The sequence below is a fragment of the Cygnus olor genome, chromosome 2 (assembly GCF_009769625.2).
Source record: "Cygnus olor isolate bCygOlo1 chromosome 2, bCygOlo1.pri.v2, whole genome shotgun sequence".
NCBI lineage: Eukaryota > Metazoa > Chordata > Aves > Anseriformes > Anatidae > Cygnus > Cygnus olor.
Window position 1 is genome coordinate 129962187 of NC_049170.1, and position 15210 is coordinate 129977396.

Genomic DNA, 15210 nt, shown 5'->3' on the forward strand with positions numbered 1-15210 from the left:
TGCTCAGCCTTAAAGTCCACCTAGGTTTATTTTTATACACTTGCCACAGTCTGCTTGTTTGTCCTTTTTCTTCACTGGTTATCAGTTACTCCTTTTTATGTTGTTGTTGTTGTTTTGTTTTTGTTTTTTTTTTTGTTCTCTTTATTCCTAAAGCTTACTTTTTACTTAACAATGCGAGGCTGTGCTTCTGTAGTGACTTTAACAACTGTGTATTTTCCTATTGCTTTAGGTTTGGAGTAACATAAACCCATTTATACAGTTACCCTCCATCTCTGAGGTTATACAGACAACTGGACTTCTATGGAAAAAAAATGGTATCCAAGAACTCACCTCTGTGGGTGATTCTTATTCTTGAGAGGTTTTCTTCCCTTTGCCAAGATTTCAGAATTGGAAGTCTTAGGAAATATTCTGCCCACGTATATATTGTTATTGTAAGCAGACAGCTGGTACTTCTTTCAATATTCACAGTACACGAACAGGTAGATGAAAGGAAGGAGGGCTTCTGTGTTTGCATGGTCTCAGGTCAAGTATGAATGTATTCATGTGCTCTGACAACATGAATTCCTTCCTTGGGAACTTAGTGCAGCAGTAAGTTCTTCAGTCTCTGCTCATACCTATTTATTTATGCCCTGGCTCATATCCAGAAAACATGCCTCACACTCCATTATATTTATTGGTTTTATGCACATGGGTAAGAATTGCATGTTCAGATTCTTCTTCGGCTTTTTTAGCATTTCTAAGTACTAAGCAACTGCTGTGAAATTGTTGTGAGCTAGAATTAGGAGCTTGGGCTGCAGAAAATTTATTAGTTTAGTTGGATAACTTTTATTGGCATGAGTATAAAACATCTACTGTGTGACACTGCTTTTTTAATAGCACATCTATTAAGGTGCTTGAGCACTTTGTTATGGTTGACTGAAATCACTGAGCTCTGCAAGAGTAGAGGAAGTTCTACTTTGTTTATATGCTTCCACTATCCCCTCTTGTAAGCCCCTCTTCGTCCATTTGGGCCTTTCGTCTCTTAGATGAAGAACTGGGTCACCAGAGGCACAAGACTTAAGTATTTGAGCTTTAGTTTGACTTGAAACTGGGGACAAAAGCAATATTGGCCACTCATACTCAAAGCTGTAACTAACACAGTTTTTACGTAGCTGTGGTTTGCGGGGCCTCTGTTTTCTCCAGTTGCTGTGGGGTATCGTATTAGTCTGGGTACCTGGGTTGGCATCTACAAATGCATCTTAAATCTGAGTGCCATGGACAGATTCTGTAATGCAGCACATTTGCTAATGAAATATTAGTATATGCAAGCTTTTTTTTTTTAGTTTCCATCTGGTACCAGTACACAGAAACTTGTCATCATTGTTAAGAGGATCTTGCTCTATAAAATGCAGATTTTTTTCAGTCGCAACTGTTCAAAATGTTCCTGGATCTGAAGGGTTCTTCAGGAAGAGGGGATGTTGTTTGTTTTGCTTTTTCTCTGTCTTTGCTTAATTAGATTCTTCTTTTTTGCACTGGGACTTGTAAAAGTTATCTTTAAGGTTCCTGTCCTCAAACTTACCATGGCAAACATGAGGACTTTCCATTGTCTTATGTTAGAAATTCTTTATAACCTGTCTTGTAACAGAAATGCCTATAAATACTACAAAATATAAAATGCAAATTGAATATGCTAAAGGACTTCCCTGCTAATGCCTTTCTTTCCTCCAGCTGCTCATGCATCATTTTCAGGTTTCAGACTGCTTATGATAAAGGACATCCTTCTAAATGTTGTTCTTCAGGTCTCAACATCTTGGCTTTCAAAATAGTATTGATCCTGATTTGAGTCTCAGATGTGCTTTTCAATATCAGGTGTTTTAAAGAATAAACACTTGAAATACATCACTCAGGGGTAGTCACGCTTGCTAAATCTTGCACAATCGTGTTCTTGAATAGCTTGGCTTCGCTGCGTGTCTGTGGCTACGCATACGCATATGGAAAATTACTGCTGTATACCACTTCATGTGTTTGTTGTTGAGAAGTCCATTCCTGTGCCTACCATGGAACTTTTGCAGGCAGGCTTGCTTCTGTAGGCACCTTAATTCATACCTTGCATCAGTTTTCTCTGGGGCTGGGAAACATCTTTCCTCTTTCTACCTCAGTGCTGGGCTGACATGTAGCTCTCTATAGACATAACTGCTGCTGAGCATGCTAAAATGGACAAGGGGGAAAAACGAGTATGACGTAAGATATTTCCTTTCATTAAAATCGCTTTTGTACTTTTAGACCTTCATTTGTCTGCTTAGTCTGGTGCACAATAAGACATTTGGCCCTCTTGGGTTGACTGACTGATGCTTTAACAAGAGCCCTGTGTTTATATTGCTCTACATATTGTTACAGAAATAAATTAACTTAAGCTTCCCAAATGAGCCAGCAATGAGAAAACAAAACACGTTGGTTTACCCTTGCAGCAGCAACATAATGAGAAAAATGCCGTCCGAGGCTGGAAAAACTGAGTGTTTCACAGGACAGTTTCTCAAGGGCAGCACAACGTTACCTCAAACAGCAAATGCAGCCCCACTGCATGGCATCCATCACGTGATATTAAAAACGTGGAGTCTTGCCCTAGGGATTTCTGAAATCAGCTTATGTTGTAATGAATGACAACTTGGAGTATTCACATACAGGTTTTTCCTCTTGATCTGATTAAATTTATAATGGACTTCATATACAAGTACTGTGGGTTTTTTTTTTTGTGTGTGTGTGTGTGTTTTTCCTGTCTGGTGACTTATTCTACAGTAGGTAGAGATTATTATTTTTTTTCCTTTGAATGAAATAGAGTAGGAAAAAGAAAGCAATTAAGATTTTCTCCCCAGTGAAGAAATATATGGCTCTCATACACCTGGAGAACATCTGGCAAGAATATAGCAATACTTGAGATTTACACCTTCGTGTGCCAATGCAGGAGGTACGTCATCAATTTTGTAAGCAATATCGTTCTTTCTGTCCTCTAAGGTAGCTAGCAAAACTTTCCAGGTGACCGTTGTCTAATCTTATGGCAATAGTATCAGTGGTCCATTATAATGAAAGAGTAAAGTATTCCTGTTGGAAACAAGTCTAAAAAAAGCGCATGTGAGACGATTATTTCAGGAAGCCTTAAGTAGGCTATGCTGTTGCATAGCAACAGAAGCAGGCAGTCCTTAGACTCCAAAGCAGTCAGAGGACACATGGGAGCAGAATGCAGAAATGATGGAAACCTTGAAAAATGTAAGGCTGAGACTAAGGGAAACTGAAGTGAAGTGATATGCAATATAGAATGCGAATGTATCGTGGGAGAAATAATAAATTGAACTGCTTTTAAGCCAAACTGAAATGCTGTCAGCTAAACTGGGCTTTTTTTCTTTTTTTTTTTTTTTGTAGCTTCTAGATAGTCATTAAAAAAACGGCAGAATGTCTGCTGGCTGGGAAAGCTAATTCAAATGTAAAGTAGATGTTAAATGCCTACCACAAGAAAAAAAAATGCATGGAGATGTTGGATTTTTTTATTGACGAGCCAAAAGTTGATGAAATACGCTTTGAATGAAATATTGATTAAGGTATTGTGGCACGAATTGGTTATTATTAAAAAGCTATTTGTCTCACGTTCACAGGTCTCCAAGTTGGCCTATGGTATTTATCTAAGCAGATACTGAGAAGTACGGTGTCATTGGGTGTATTCTTGGCAAACTCCAAGCCTGCATGTGAAATGTGAGATCTCAGCAGAAGCACATTGTAGTTTAGCAACTTTGCAAGAGGTAATCTGTTTTTTATTAAAAGCAAATAAAGGAGCCAGTATTTAATATTTGGTAGCACACAGTTGTGGATGATCGTGCCGACAAAAAGACAAATTTTCTTCCTTCCAGTGCTGTTTTTATCACTGCCCTAGAAGATACAGTAATAAGCTGAAGCTCTTCTGTTCTGGATGCTGCAACACATACTTTGATGGTGAGTCATGACTGCATGATTTTAAAAGGTAGTCACATGCAGTTGAGCTGTTGCACCAGAACCTGCTGAAAAGATTAGTGATATAACAAATCTCTCCAGTAGATTAATGTATTAAAGATTTGAGGAAGGTGTCTTGGAAGGGGACTATTTTTTAAAATGCTAAGAAGGAGTTTAAGGATTTATGAACTGGAGCATTTATGTATCTTGAATACTGTTAGCTAGACTATACATTGCACTGAAACATTAAAGAATCAGAGTAAATAGGTCTGGAAGAAACCTCTTAAAAGTGTCGATGCATCCTCCATTCCACACAGGATCAATGTATAACCCGTTTTAGATGTTGTCATGATACTGGTATTTAGACACTTTCTTTTTGTTGTTCTAACTGAATGCTTTCTTCTTCTTCTTATGTTATCTACAAGCTGATACTGTAAGATGCTGTAAACATATCAATCAAATTGTCAGAATGCAGAACATCACAAAATGCAAACTTTGATTCACTTGGGAATGGGAGCAATGTAACAAGAAGGATGACTATTAAGTGAAATCTCTTGCAGTGAGCTTAAAAGGCAGAAGGCTTTCTAAAATTATATTGAATGAGATTGTCTTAGAGGAAAACGGCATTGGAATGATAGAGTATTGCCTGGAAATACAGTATATGCTGTAAGTATGTTAGATTGTTGTCCAGTGCTGAGAAGTGGAATTAGTCTATTCCAGGGAAGGATAATAAAAATATTTTTAAGACAGAGTCATACAGGAGCAGGAAAGCAGTATCTGTTTTCATAACAAAGAGGCTTCATGATATTAAAAACAGTCTTTTTCTTGAGTAGCAATAGAAGGATGCCATAAAAAGAATTATTTTTAAATATTGTAGGCACTGGACCACATTATCCTCTTATTGTAAGATGTCTGAAGTCTCTTCCCCTGCTTCCCTTCTCCTAAAATACATACAGTCTCCTCATTCAACTCAGTGGCCCTGTGTGAAGTCCTTGACTCAGATTAGCCCAAGGTTCCTCTTGGTAGGGTAGCTGGAGGGATCTACCACGGTGGAAGCTATCTTCCTGATTGTTCAGGTTTGACTAGTTTCTTTAACCAAACTCACAGTTCTCAAAGGCAATTGCTGCTTCCCCTCACCTGCTTTTTGTTTTCCTGGTATTGTCCCCCAGACAGAGTACCCTTTTGGATGATACCTCCCCACCTGAAGTCTGATTCTTCACACCCATATCGTGGGTTTTGTAATTCCACTGTATTCCTCCAACCCAGAAGATACATAGATAACTGTTGGCAGTGCTGGCTAATATCTTTTTGCTAATCATTACCTTTACTGACATTTTAAAATAATGAAGAGCAAGGTTCATGTTAGTTCTTACCCTTGCATAGCAAAGCTAGGTATTTGGTCAGTTTGAGTATATGTTAGTATGGCAGAGGCAGTCTGTTATTTGGCTTGTAGCTAGCTAAAGGTCATAAATCTTTGTGCTAGTTTCATTGTTCACTTTTAGGATTTGCAGAAACTATAGTGGATGGGTATTATTTTGGAATCTTCAGCCATTCAGATCTATAATTCAGCTGCATGTTTCAGCCATCAGAAGTGAATTGAAGTTTTCTTGCGCCATGGAACTATTTCTTAAAAAACACAGCCAGGTTCCATTTAACTGGAAAAGTACACAACCGTGTGCTGCATGTTGTCTGTGTGCCATTTCTTGTTTGATTTTATATTTTACCATGAGAATCAAGTAGTCTTTTTTTTTTTTTTAAATCTCTCTCACTCGAACCTCGAAAGTATGCTAATAAAGTAATAACTAGCAAGGTGTATATCTGCAGAGGAAAATCATATCAAGGGGGATAGGTCATTTGTGGATAAGCATTTAAATGTGCAGAATTTAAAAACTCAATAGACCAGAAAAATTCTTTTAGATCATCTAGAGTAGGTTGAATGTAATTTAACCTGCATATATAGTAAAGATCTCTGCTTACCTGTTGGACTTTTTTTCTACTCAGTAGGAAGAGATAAGCACATTGAAGATGCTAAGTTGCATTCATTCTAAAACAAATGCTTAGTATGGATTGAATGAATCACCTCATATAAGTACCTACCTACATATGTATGCACAGGCATTTAAAATTAGTCAGTAAATCTCATTTTGTCCCTTCCAAAGTACTACGCTTCTGTCAAAAACTGGAAGTTTAACTTTGATAGCAAATCATTTATCTGAGTGGCTTCCACATTATCACCAGTAAACTGGTCGTTTAAAAAGTTCATAACAGTCTGCAGGTAATTCACAGTGCTATTTTGCTATTACACTTTCAGTTAAAAATTGGCTAAATCTTAAAAAAAAAAAAAAAAAAGTTGAAAGTTGCCTATAAGGATTACAGTGGTTCACAGCAGTCTAGTCCAAAAAATTTGCAGACTACCGATCAAGACAGTTCAGGTTTTTTGTTGTTTTTTTCCCCCGTAAAGCCATGTAGATACTGTTGTATGTAGCAGTGAATAGAGAAGATGTGGCTGTTTCAGAAACGCTCATTACAGTGCTTATAACAAGTTCTTGAAAAGAATAGGTATCAGAGACAGCTACGTTTTCTAATGAGAATTGTGTTGGTCAATACCTTTAATGTACTGTCTGTGCAGGTTTGCACTTGTGTGTTCAAGAGAAAGAACTTGCTTTAAAGGCAAGCTTACTTAAACTTAGCATTAAAGGCAAGGTTAGGAAGATACAGAGATGCTTCATGAGCAAAGCCCACGTGACTTTCTTCCCTTCAGTAAAAGTCCTGCTGCATCTACTCTTGTTTCTGCAGAAAGGAAGATCGAACTGAAATTAAGTGGTAGATGAGAGCAAATCCTTATGGTCATGGGAATCATGGATTTTGCTCAAGCGTAGACAGAGTATTGAAATATCTGGCCTATAGTTCTGTAGATCTCTTTAGGCAGGCTATACTAAAACATCACTTTCCCAGAAGGGAAACATTGATTGTCTTTTTGAATGATCTCTTCACGTTTGTTGTGGGCTTAAGGGTATCCAACTTCATAATGCTTTTTTAATGCAGATTTAAAGCAGCTTCTGAATTTGTTCTGGTTGAAAAAGTCTAGGATAGTAATCTTTGTTCTGTTTTCATTGTCTTACCAGTTGAGTTTCCTTGTAATTTCCATTAAGGTATTTCCAGGACTAGGAGTACTATATATACTGTGTTCTCAGTAAAAATATGTAACTGTCAAAAAGGTAAGTGACCTATTGTACATTTCTCTTATAGAGGCAGTCACTTCAGAAGCATCAGACAAAATACATAGTCGGTTTTCAAGCTGAAGATTAAAATGCTGTGCATCTCATAAGGTGGCATGGAAATTCATATTTTCTTTAAGTGATAGCCCTCTCACTAAAAGCTTGTTTGGCTTTCAGGAGTTAACACTGATTGCTCAACTGTGTGTCTGTGCAAAAACAGTGCTCTTCTGTAGCAAGATAAATCATCTCTTGTGGAAAAAGTGTACTTCTATTTAATTGTTGCTCTGTTTCATTTGTTTTCAACATAGCAGACCATGAATTAGATCGAAATCTTAAAAGTGTGCAGGGTGCTGTGGAATAGAGCTATCTCCTCACTGGAAAGAGCCCTGTCTCTAAGCTAAGGCTAGATTTGGAACCAAAATTTATTTTAAAAGCATAATTATACACCTTCTCTAAAACAGACATGCTATTAAATGACAAGTTCTCTTGGCTTTTTTTGTTCTCTTATGAAAGCTGAATATAGATAATTATATTTAAATAATGTGCTGATCGTGATACAACATTTAGCAGCCAAAGCCTGAGAGAGTTTTATTTGAAAATCCCTTATTCAACCCCATCATTAAGCATGTATGGAGAAAGAGGAGGAGTAAACGTTGAAGGATTGTATCTCCTAGTCTTACACTGCAGCTTCACCAAGAAAATGGCAGCTCCCCGGTGCTAGTGGGCAACATATGACAAATCCTCTAGACAAGCCACATGTCAGGTGCTCATTCTTACTGTCATCTTTTTTAAAATAAAACATCCTTGCTAATTGATATATTTTTTTAATTAAATGCTTTTGTAGTTCTTCTAGGTAGATAGTCCCTTAAAAATATTAAATTCAGCAACTCTAGGTACTTATAGCCCACAAACTACAGAGGCTCAATTTACGTTGGTATCTCACATAATTTCTGTTCTTTCACTTCCAAACTCTTGATAACAATGTCACCGTGTAAAACCTTGTTTCACTGAGTTACTATGGGATCTAGTCAAACTGGGATTTCATTTGTGAAAGCTATCACTAAATTTTAGATTTTTTTAACTGTTCTTTCAACAGAGCTGAAGTACATAGAAGAAGGAAAACAGCTGCAGAAATTTGACAGTTACCTTAAGAAACTTGGTGGATGTGTTACATATAGCACGGAAATGGAAAACTTAACAGAGGAGTTGGATTGTGGAGTGTTCAGGGAGCCTTCTGAAAACACAAATACCGATTCGTTCTGTGTGTATTAAATTACACTGTTCTTGTCATCCTTCTTTACTCCTCCTGAGTTCTCCGGTTACTAATTCTACTCTTCATGATGCTTACCAGTAAAAACTATACATTCATAGGATATAGAAGTAGGTCCTTTGCAGGTTTACTTGTTATTTTTAAAAATAACAAAGATGTGTTATTACACGGGCTAAAATCCAAGACAGCAAGTCTCCTGTGATCATGCTATGCCTGTTTATTTTCTTCCTCTTCCTCATCCTCTATAATTGTTTAAGAGCCTACAAGAAATTTTCAGCACAACTTCCTTTGGGAGTAAGGAGTTGGGAGGTGAAAGAGACAGAAGTCAAGATACCCATATTTCTAAAGTTTTATGAAACTAGGAAGCTGAGGAAAAGAAGGATGCTATATGAAAATCTCCAGTGCTGCGGTTCAAATTCTAAAGTTTTGTCATGCAGAATGCTGTGGGAAAGGGAAAGCGCAGCTGTGGCAGACTTCAGATGGTATCTTACCACTCACCACGTTTTCCAGCCCTGTGGCAGCAGGTTTCATTACGTTCTTATGCTCACACAACTGCTTTCTTGTTCCTGTTTCTGCTTTCTTTAGTTTGCTGGTTCAGTTGGCAGAAGCGGTAAGGTTTGCAGCCTTCTTGTTTCAGTTCAATACCATGCAAGAAAATACTGTTTTTACAACTTTAAATAAATAAACACTAGAAATAACGGGACCGGGACCACAATCTTTTATGCAGGAGTATCTGTCAATGCAATTAGGAAATTCAAATTACATTTCACAGAATTATTAGCAAACTCTATTCCTTCCACAGAGAATAAACAAAAAAGGTTTTTTGGAGTGAAGGGTAATTCCTTAATGACTGGTTCAGTGAATGTATTAGAGACTGCTGGGCATTGTGCCATTCACTGGAAGGGGAGCTCTCGGCTGATGTCAGTGGAGTTCCATATTTATGCAGTAATGTCTCAAGATAATGCCAATACACAACAGAATGGTGTTTGACATTTAAGAGAAGATGCAGACAGGAAAACTTGGAAGTGTTAATAAATGTATGTTTGGTAACATTATTTTTTTGATCTGAATGTTGTTAGTAATGCCATATTGAGCCTATAGAAAACAAGCCTTTAAAGGTTCTTCGCAAGCAGATTTTTCTATGGCTTTATAGCTTGTTTCATAGCTAAAATTAAATTAGCAAGCCTGAGAATTCCCCAGGTGCTCACCTTGTTTTATGGAGTGTTTCATGAAGAATATAATCTCTCCAAAGAGTATTCTGTGCAGTGCAAACTTTGTACAGTCTGGGGAATTGCTCACGGAGTACAGCATTCCTCGTCTTGCTGCCCTTACAGCTGTATAGCCTGTTTCATCTCAGCCATAGACTTCTCTGCTCATTCTGTTCCTGATGGACTGATACGCAGCTGCCAAAGTTATGAAAGAATATTCTTCTGTGGTGTTTTTTTTGGTTAGTTTGGTTTGGTTTTTGTTTTATTTCTTTCTTTCTATTTTTTTGTTTGTTTTTCACCCTCACTAAATGAAATCAGTAACTTGGCAGGAGTGGTAGCAGTGATGACTTTGGACACATGCTATACTACTGACAAAATCCAAGCTGCACACTGCTGACTTACAGGTCTTGTACCTCCTTTTCTACAGGCCCACTGCAATAACAGGAATGAACAAACATAACTGCAGTAAGTTTCACTTCAGACCTTTTGCATTCTGATCTAGCTGGATGATATTTTTCAGGGAACAGGTCCTCACTGTTTCTCTTCACTTTTGGATGTTACGTGCTTCATTACCCCATCGTTGATATATTTGGTGCCTGCTGTGCCTCGGGGGAAGAACAAATGGTAGATGTCTCATTTCCTTCAGTATTCTTGCAGTGTTTCAAAAAGGGAGCACAGGAAGAAATGTGCATACTCTCATGCTCATGAAGGCATTTGTTAATTGAGAGGCGCCACACCATTTTATGTTTGTCAGGCAGGCTTTCAGTCAGTGCTGACCTCTTTCACTTCCCTGGATGCTTGTTGTTAGGTTTTAGCTTTTTATTTTTTTTTTAAGTAGTTTCCTGTTTCATAGTGATTGTTCATAGGAGAAAAATTATCCCGTCGGCCATCCAGTGTTTGACATGGGACACCAAAGCTTGATAGCCCTGAACTTCTTTTTAAATACGTCACTCTTGCAATGATACTTGATATAGTTATATTTAGTCTAAATAAAATACGGTTTAGAACCCTTTTTTGACTTCTCAGACAACTCCTATGTACACCCTCAGACAGCTGACTGAAGTTTGGGAGGTAAGGAATAGTATGAGGATGAAGAATGGTCAGAATTTGTGAAGATTGTTCAGAACTAAGTGTGGGAATGAGTTGGCTGTTGTTGTGTATCTATTTAAACGAGAGTTTATATAAAAAAAAATGTTTTCTTTTTATTTAAAGAGAGAAAGTCAAATCTTTTGCTGCTGCTAGTGTTCGATGACTTTAGGGGCTTCTTCAGTGTCCAGTGGGTGCATATAGTAGGATCTGGATAAAAACATTTGTACACTCTGCAAATGTGAATATTAAGCTTCTCTGGAAATAACAGCTAAGCCTTCTCAGTGCATGCAGTTGAGTGCAGTGTTTCCCTTATGGCCATTTTCTCTCTCTGCAGTATACAAAACCAGAGAAGTACTGCTTAGAAATGAAGGCTGTGGGGGTGCTGCTTCTGTTCCATGGTTCCCTAGTGCTGCTTTTCTTCAGAGTGCTGCTCTACCAGAAAGCTTCCCTGATCTCCCTCCTACATCCAAACATAAAATGTGAGGGATGTTGCATTTGAAGCATGGTAATCTAGTTTTTTGCAGAAAGCCTTAGACGAATGCAAATGGAACTACAGTAAAAGTGGGATCAGCAAAAGAACGTGTTCTCCCTGCAAGGTTTATAGTTACATTTCTATAATTTGGGGAAAATAAAAATAAAAATAAATCCAGTAGGTTAGAGCTATAGCAGATATTCCAGCAGGGATGCATATCTTACTGAGTGTGAAATACAAGCTTCCTTGTATCTTTGGCAGATCTCACATCAAGGTGTATCATCACATTATTCCATAATGACATGAGAAATATTTATTTTCCAATGGAAAAACAGTTCTGAGCTATATCTAGGTTACAGAGCCTAGCTTTTTAATCCTGCATTAGTTTAGCTCTTCTTGTACTTGGTTAGCTTGTCTGCACTCATCTCAGTGACGTTATGGTAACACGTTGACCTTGGTGCAGCTACCACACAAAAATAAATTCATTGAGTCTGAAGAGGTGTATATACAATGCTGAAATTAACTGTACTACAGGAAAGGAAAATGCAGTAAACATCTCTGTGCCTGTGCACAAGCATGCAGGTCTGCATGCAAAGTGATTTGTACTTTCTTAATCCTTATGCTCTGCTTTTGTGCAGAGGAGAACTTTGTTCCACCCCCTACCTACCTCCTAGTTCCTAGCTAATATCAAAAACAGAGACAGCTCTATAGAGAAATTATGTTGCTGAGGTCATTGCTTTTATAAAGTACTCACTAGCGTTTTATGAAGTATATGATAAATGAAGTTGTTTAAAGTACTGCTGAATACAGATTGCATAAAATCCACACACGTTTTTTTCTTTCCACTCTGTTTCTGCTCTAGTTTCTCCAAATGTTTAGATTGAGGCATCTCCTTTTGTTGATTGCTGCATATACCCAGTCTACTCCACAATGAGAGCCCTCTAGTTCTTCTATTCTTCTTTCATAACATCATCTGTTTTTCTGGTGTTCTGAGTGTTGGTATTTTCTTTTCTTTCCTCCAGGTACTGCTATGTGGATATTTGTTAGCAATGACTGATGTGGAATCTACATATGCAGACTTTATTGCTTCAGGAAGAACAGGTAGAAGAAATGCACTACATGACATACTTGTGTCCTCTCCAGGTGGGAACTCTAGTGAACTAGCCTTAAAGTTATCAGAGCTTGATATAAACAAAGCAGGTGAGTACATTTTGGTCTTCTAGTATATTTATTTAAGACTTAAGATGAAAAAAGTAGTACACAAAAAATGGCTTATGTGCATACGTTATTCCCTTGTCCCTCAACAACAATATTTTTTTCTGAAACTAATATGAGCAGGGGTTGCCTGCAATAAGAAGCCCAGTTTTCATAAAAGAGAAGGGTACTTATTTGCAAACACAACATATTACTAAAACAAGAAAACGCTTTCTGCAGTGAGTGGCTGGCGCATGTCCATGTTAGGATAAATTTTATAAAAAATTAAGTATAACAAAGAAAATAAGGAAGTCTTAATTAATACCCAACTTTTCATAGTATCCTTTAAAGGAAGCTCCTTGGTTTGAAGCCTGTAGGAGAGGCCATGTGTCTGCTTAAATGTTTGCAGAGGTTAGTTTTGTTTTCATCTGCCAGAGGGACAGATCAATAGCAATCCATTGATGTTTCTTTCATTTGTATCTTTGTTTCCAGATTATGTTGATGCTTTGTCCTTCTTTTAAGGCAATTAGCTCTTATGCAATCTTATATCTTACTCCACCTCTAATGTTAACAAAATTTTAATGCTGGTCATGCACCTTCAGCTGAGAGAAAGGAGGGACAGTGTATGGTGAAAGGCTTTAGATTAAATAAAAACAGTAATATGGCTGTGTATTTATTTTAATGTTATTTGGGCAGACGTTAATGAATGGAGCTCTCAAATACTTGAAAGGCCTTTTCAGATTTTGGGAAAGGAGTCTTAAGCTTATTTTAATAACAGTAGAAGAATAGACACAGCAAAAAAACAAACTGTTGATAAGCAGACGTCCTCTTTTGTGCACATATTTTTCTGAGAGAAAAAGGCAAGAGTTCTGAGAGGCAATCTCATCACTGGACAATCAGATGTGGCAGTAAGATGTTCAGATGGTTGTGGTGCTGTTTGGAGGTGGTGTGGTGCTTTTTTGGCTTTACCAGACTAACATATATCCTAGGTCATTCCTTCTGCTGTTGCCCTTGGGCCTATAGCTTCTAGATGCGTGTGCTTCTAGTTCTGCAGGGCATTTATTTTTCCTTCTGTTTAAAACAAAAAGTGTTATTAATACATGAGCATGCATGTAGGTGTGACTATTTGTTCTAATGTGTGGATATGTCTCAAATGTTGGACAAATACACAAAGTAGGTGGTATTTGACTTGCATAGTGCCAACCTTCCTCCCTGCTTTATTTCTTCAGTCTCAAATTTACACTTACCAAAATTATTTTCTAAATGGACAAGATCAAACATACACACAATTCCTACTTTTCAGTTAGCTGTTAGGATTGATTATTAGCCAGAACTGTGTTCTTTTGTGAGCTATAAAAAGAATGTGAGTTTGTACTTGTAATATATGTCAGTATGCATTTTGCACATGCAGTTAGCTCTGTAGCATTGAGAATGGTTTAAATAACTGTTATCCTAAACGTTAATACATAATTCAGGAGTCTTTTTTTTTTTCTTGCAGACCTTTTTTGCAGCTTGGGTAACTGTTAATCATTGCAGAAAAGTATACAGGGTTGCTCATAAAATTACATTAGGTGGTAGATACACAAAAATGCCAGCATACTTCTTTGGGAGTGCGGTTTTAGTTAGACATAATGAAAATATACTTAACGTTTGTATTGTTAGTACACCTTGGTGCCAGACAAAAGCCTCCAAACCACAAATATTGGAAAATGCATTGCATTATCATTCCTATGAGTATTACTGTACTATCCTGTCATGTCCTTCCAAACTGAAGAGAGGATGAAAAATATTTTGCATCCCCAATTCCAGTTCAGATTACGTTAGGGCTTGGGGGATGTAGATTTGCATCACACCTGATGGGGTTAAGAGAAAAACAAATGCTTATTTCTTTCAAGGTATATGTCAATGAAACACCTTATGCTAAGTGGTACCTAATTATACAAATACATACACCAAGTTTTGATTCTTTTTTTCTTTTTATCTTATTTTTATTACAGCTATATACATCTTCTTGCAAAAATGCAAGCACAATTGCACAATTTTCAACTGCACAGACTAATGACAGAGTAGGATAATGCAGATAAAAGAAGAAAAACAAAGGTATTATAAAATATATGTAAATTAAGCTACCCAAGCATATTTAGTATATCCACTTTGAAAAGCATGCAGATACATTTCCTGTTAAGACCAGAAACAGCTTTGAACAACAATAGGCAGTGAGGCCTTGTTCTAAGGCAATCAATTTTCTGTCGTGCACTATTTGATACCTGAAGTGAGTGGTGGTTGTCCCCTCAGTGACAAGCCAACTACAGCTAAACAAAAGTTGGCTGCATATAATGGCTGTATAATATTCTCTTTTCAGAACAATTACAGTATTCTTTGTCCATAATAAGTTAACAACCTTCTAATATCCATATTCATGGAGTAAACATATCTACCAAAGAGTGTACTTCAAAATACAGGTTTCAGATTCTCTTTGGCAATGCATTTTATCTGAACTTAGTAGAAGCCCAGTGTACATCTGATGAGTAGAAAAGTGCAATAAAAATCATGGGACATCTTTATCCTTAGTCTTGACTGAAGGGAAGAGAAAGATTTTGGTAGGGAAGTCATCAGATACTCCAGATACCTGCTTAACTTTCTCTCTGAGTATACACTGCAACTCCAAGAAACTTTATGTTCAGACTATCTTAGAGGTGATCATAGCTAAATAATGTAGTAAGGTGAAAATATAATGAAGAATGAAGACCAATCTCTGCAAGTTTAATCTCTAAAACAAGCTGCTAGTTTTCCAGGGGTCTG

The 15210-nt window shown here is 37.3% G+C and overlaps 1 protein-coding gene across 5 annotated transcripts in view; it reads left to right on the forward strand.

The window, feature by feature from the left end:
* The window catches only part of PKIA (cAMP-dependent protein kinase inhibitor alpha), a 42762-nt gene that overhangs the window by 23195 nt on the left and 4357 nt on the right, over positions 1-15210 (forward strand). For 2 of the 5 annotated variants that reach the window (XM_040546118.1, XM_040546117.1), the window contains exon 2: positions 12237-12414. In XM_040546118.1, the coding sequence (XP_040402052.1) occupies positions 12264-12414 (151 nt within the window). In that variant the 5' untranslated portion in view covers positions 12237-12263. Of the gene's footprint in view, positions 1-465; positions 2945-3626; positions 3771-3878; positions 3961-12236; positions 12415-15210 lie in introns of those variants that run through there. The other 3 variants (XM_040546115.1, XM_040546114.1, XM_040546119.1) reach the window with 3 other exon arrangements.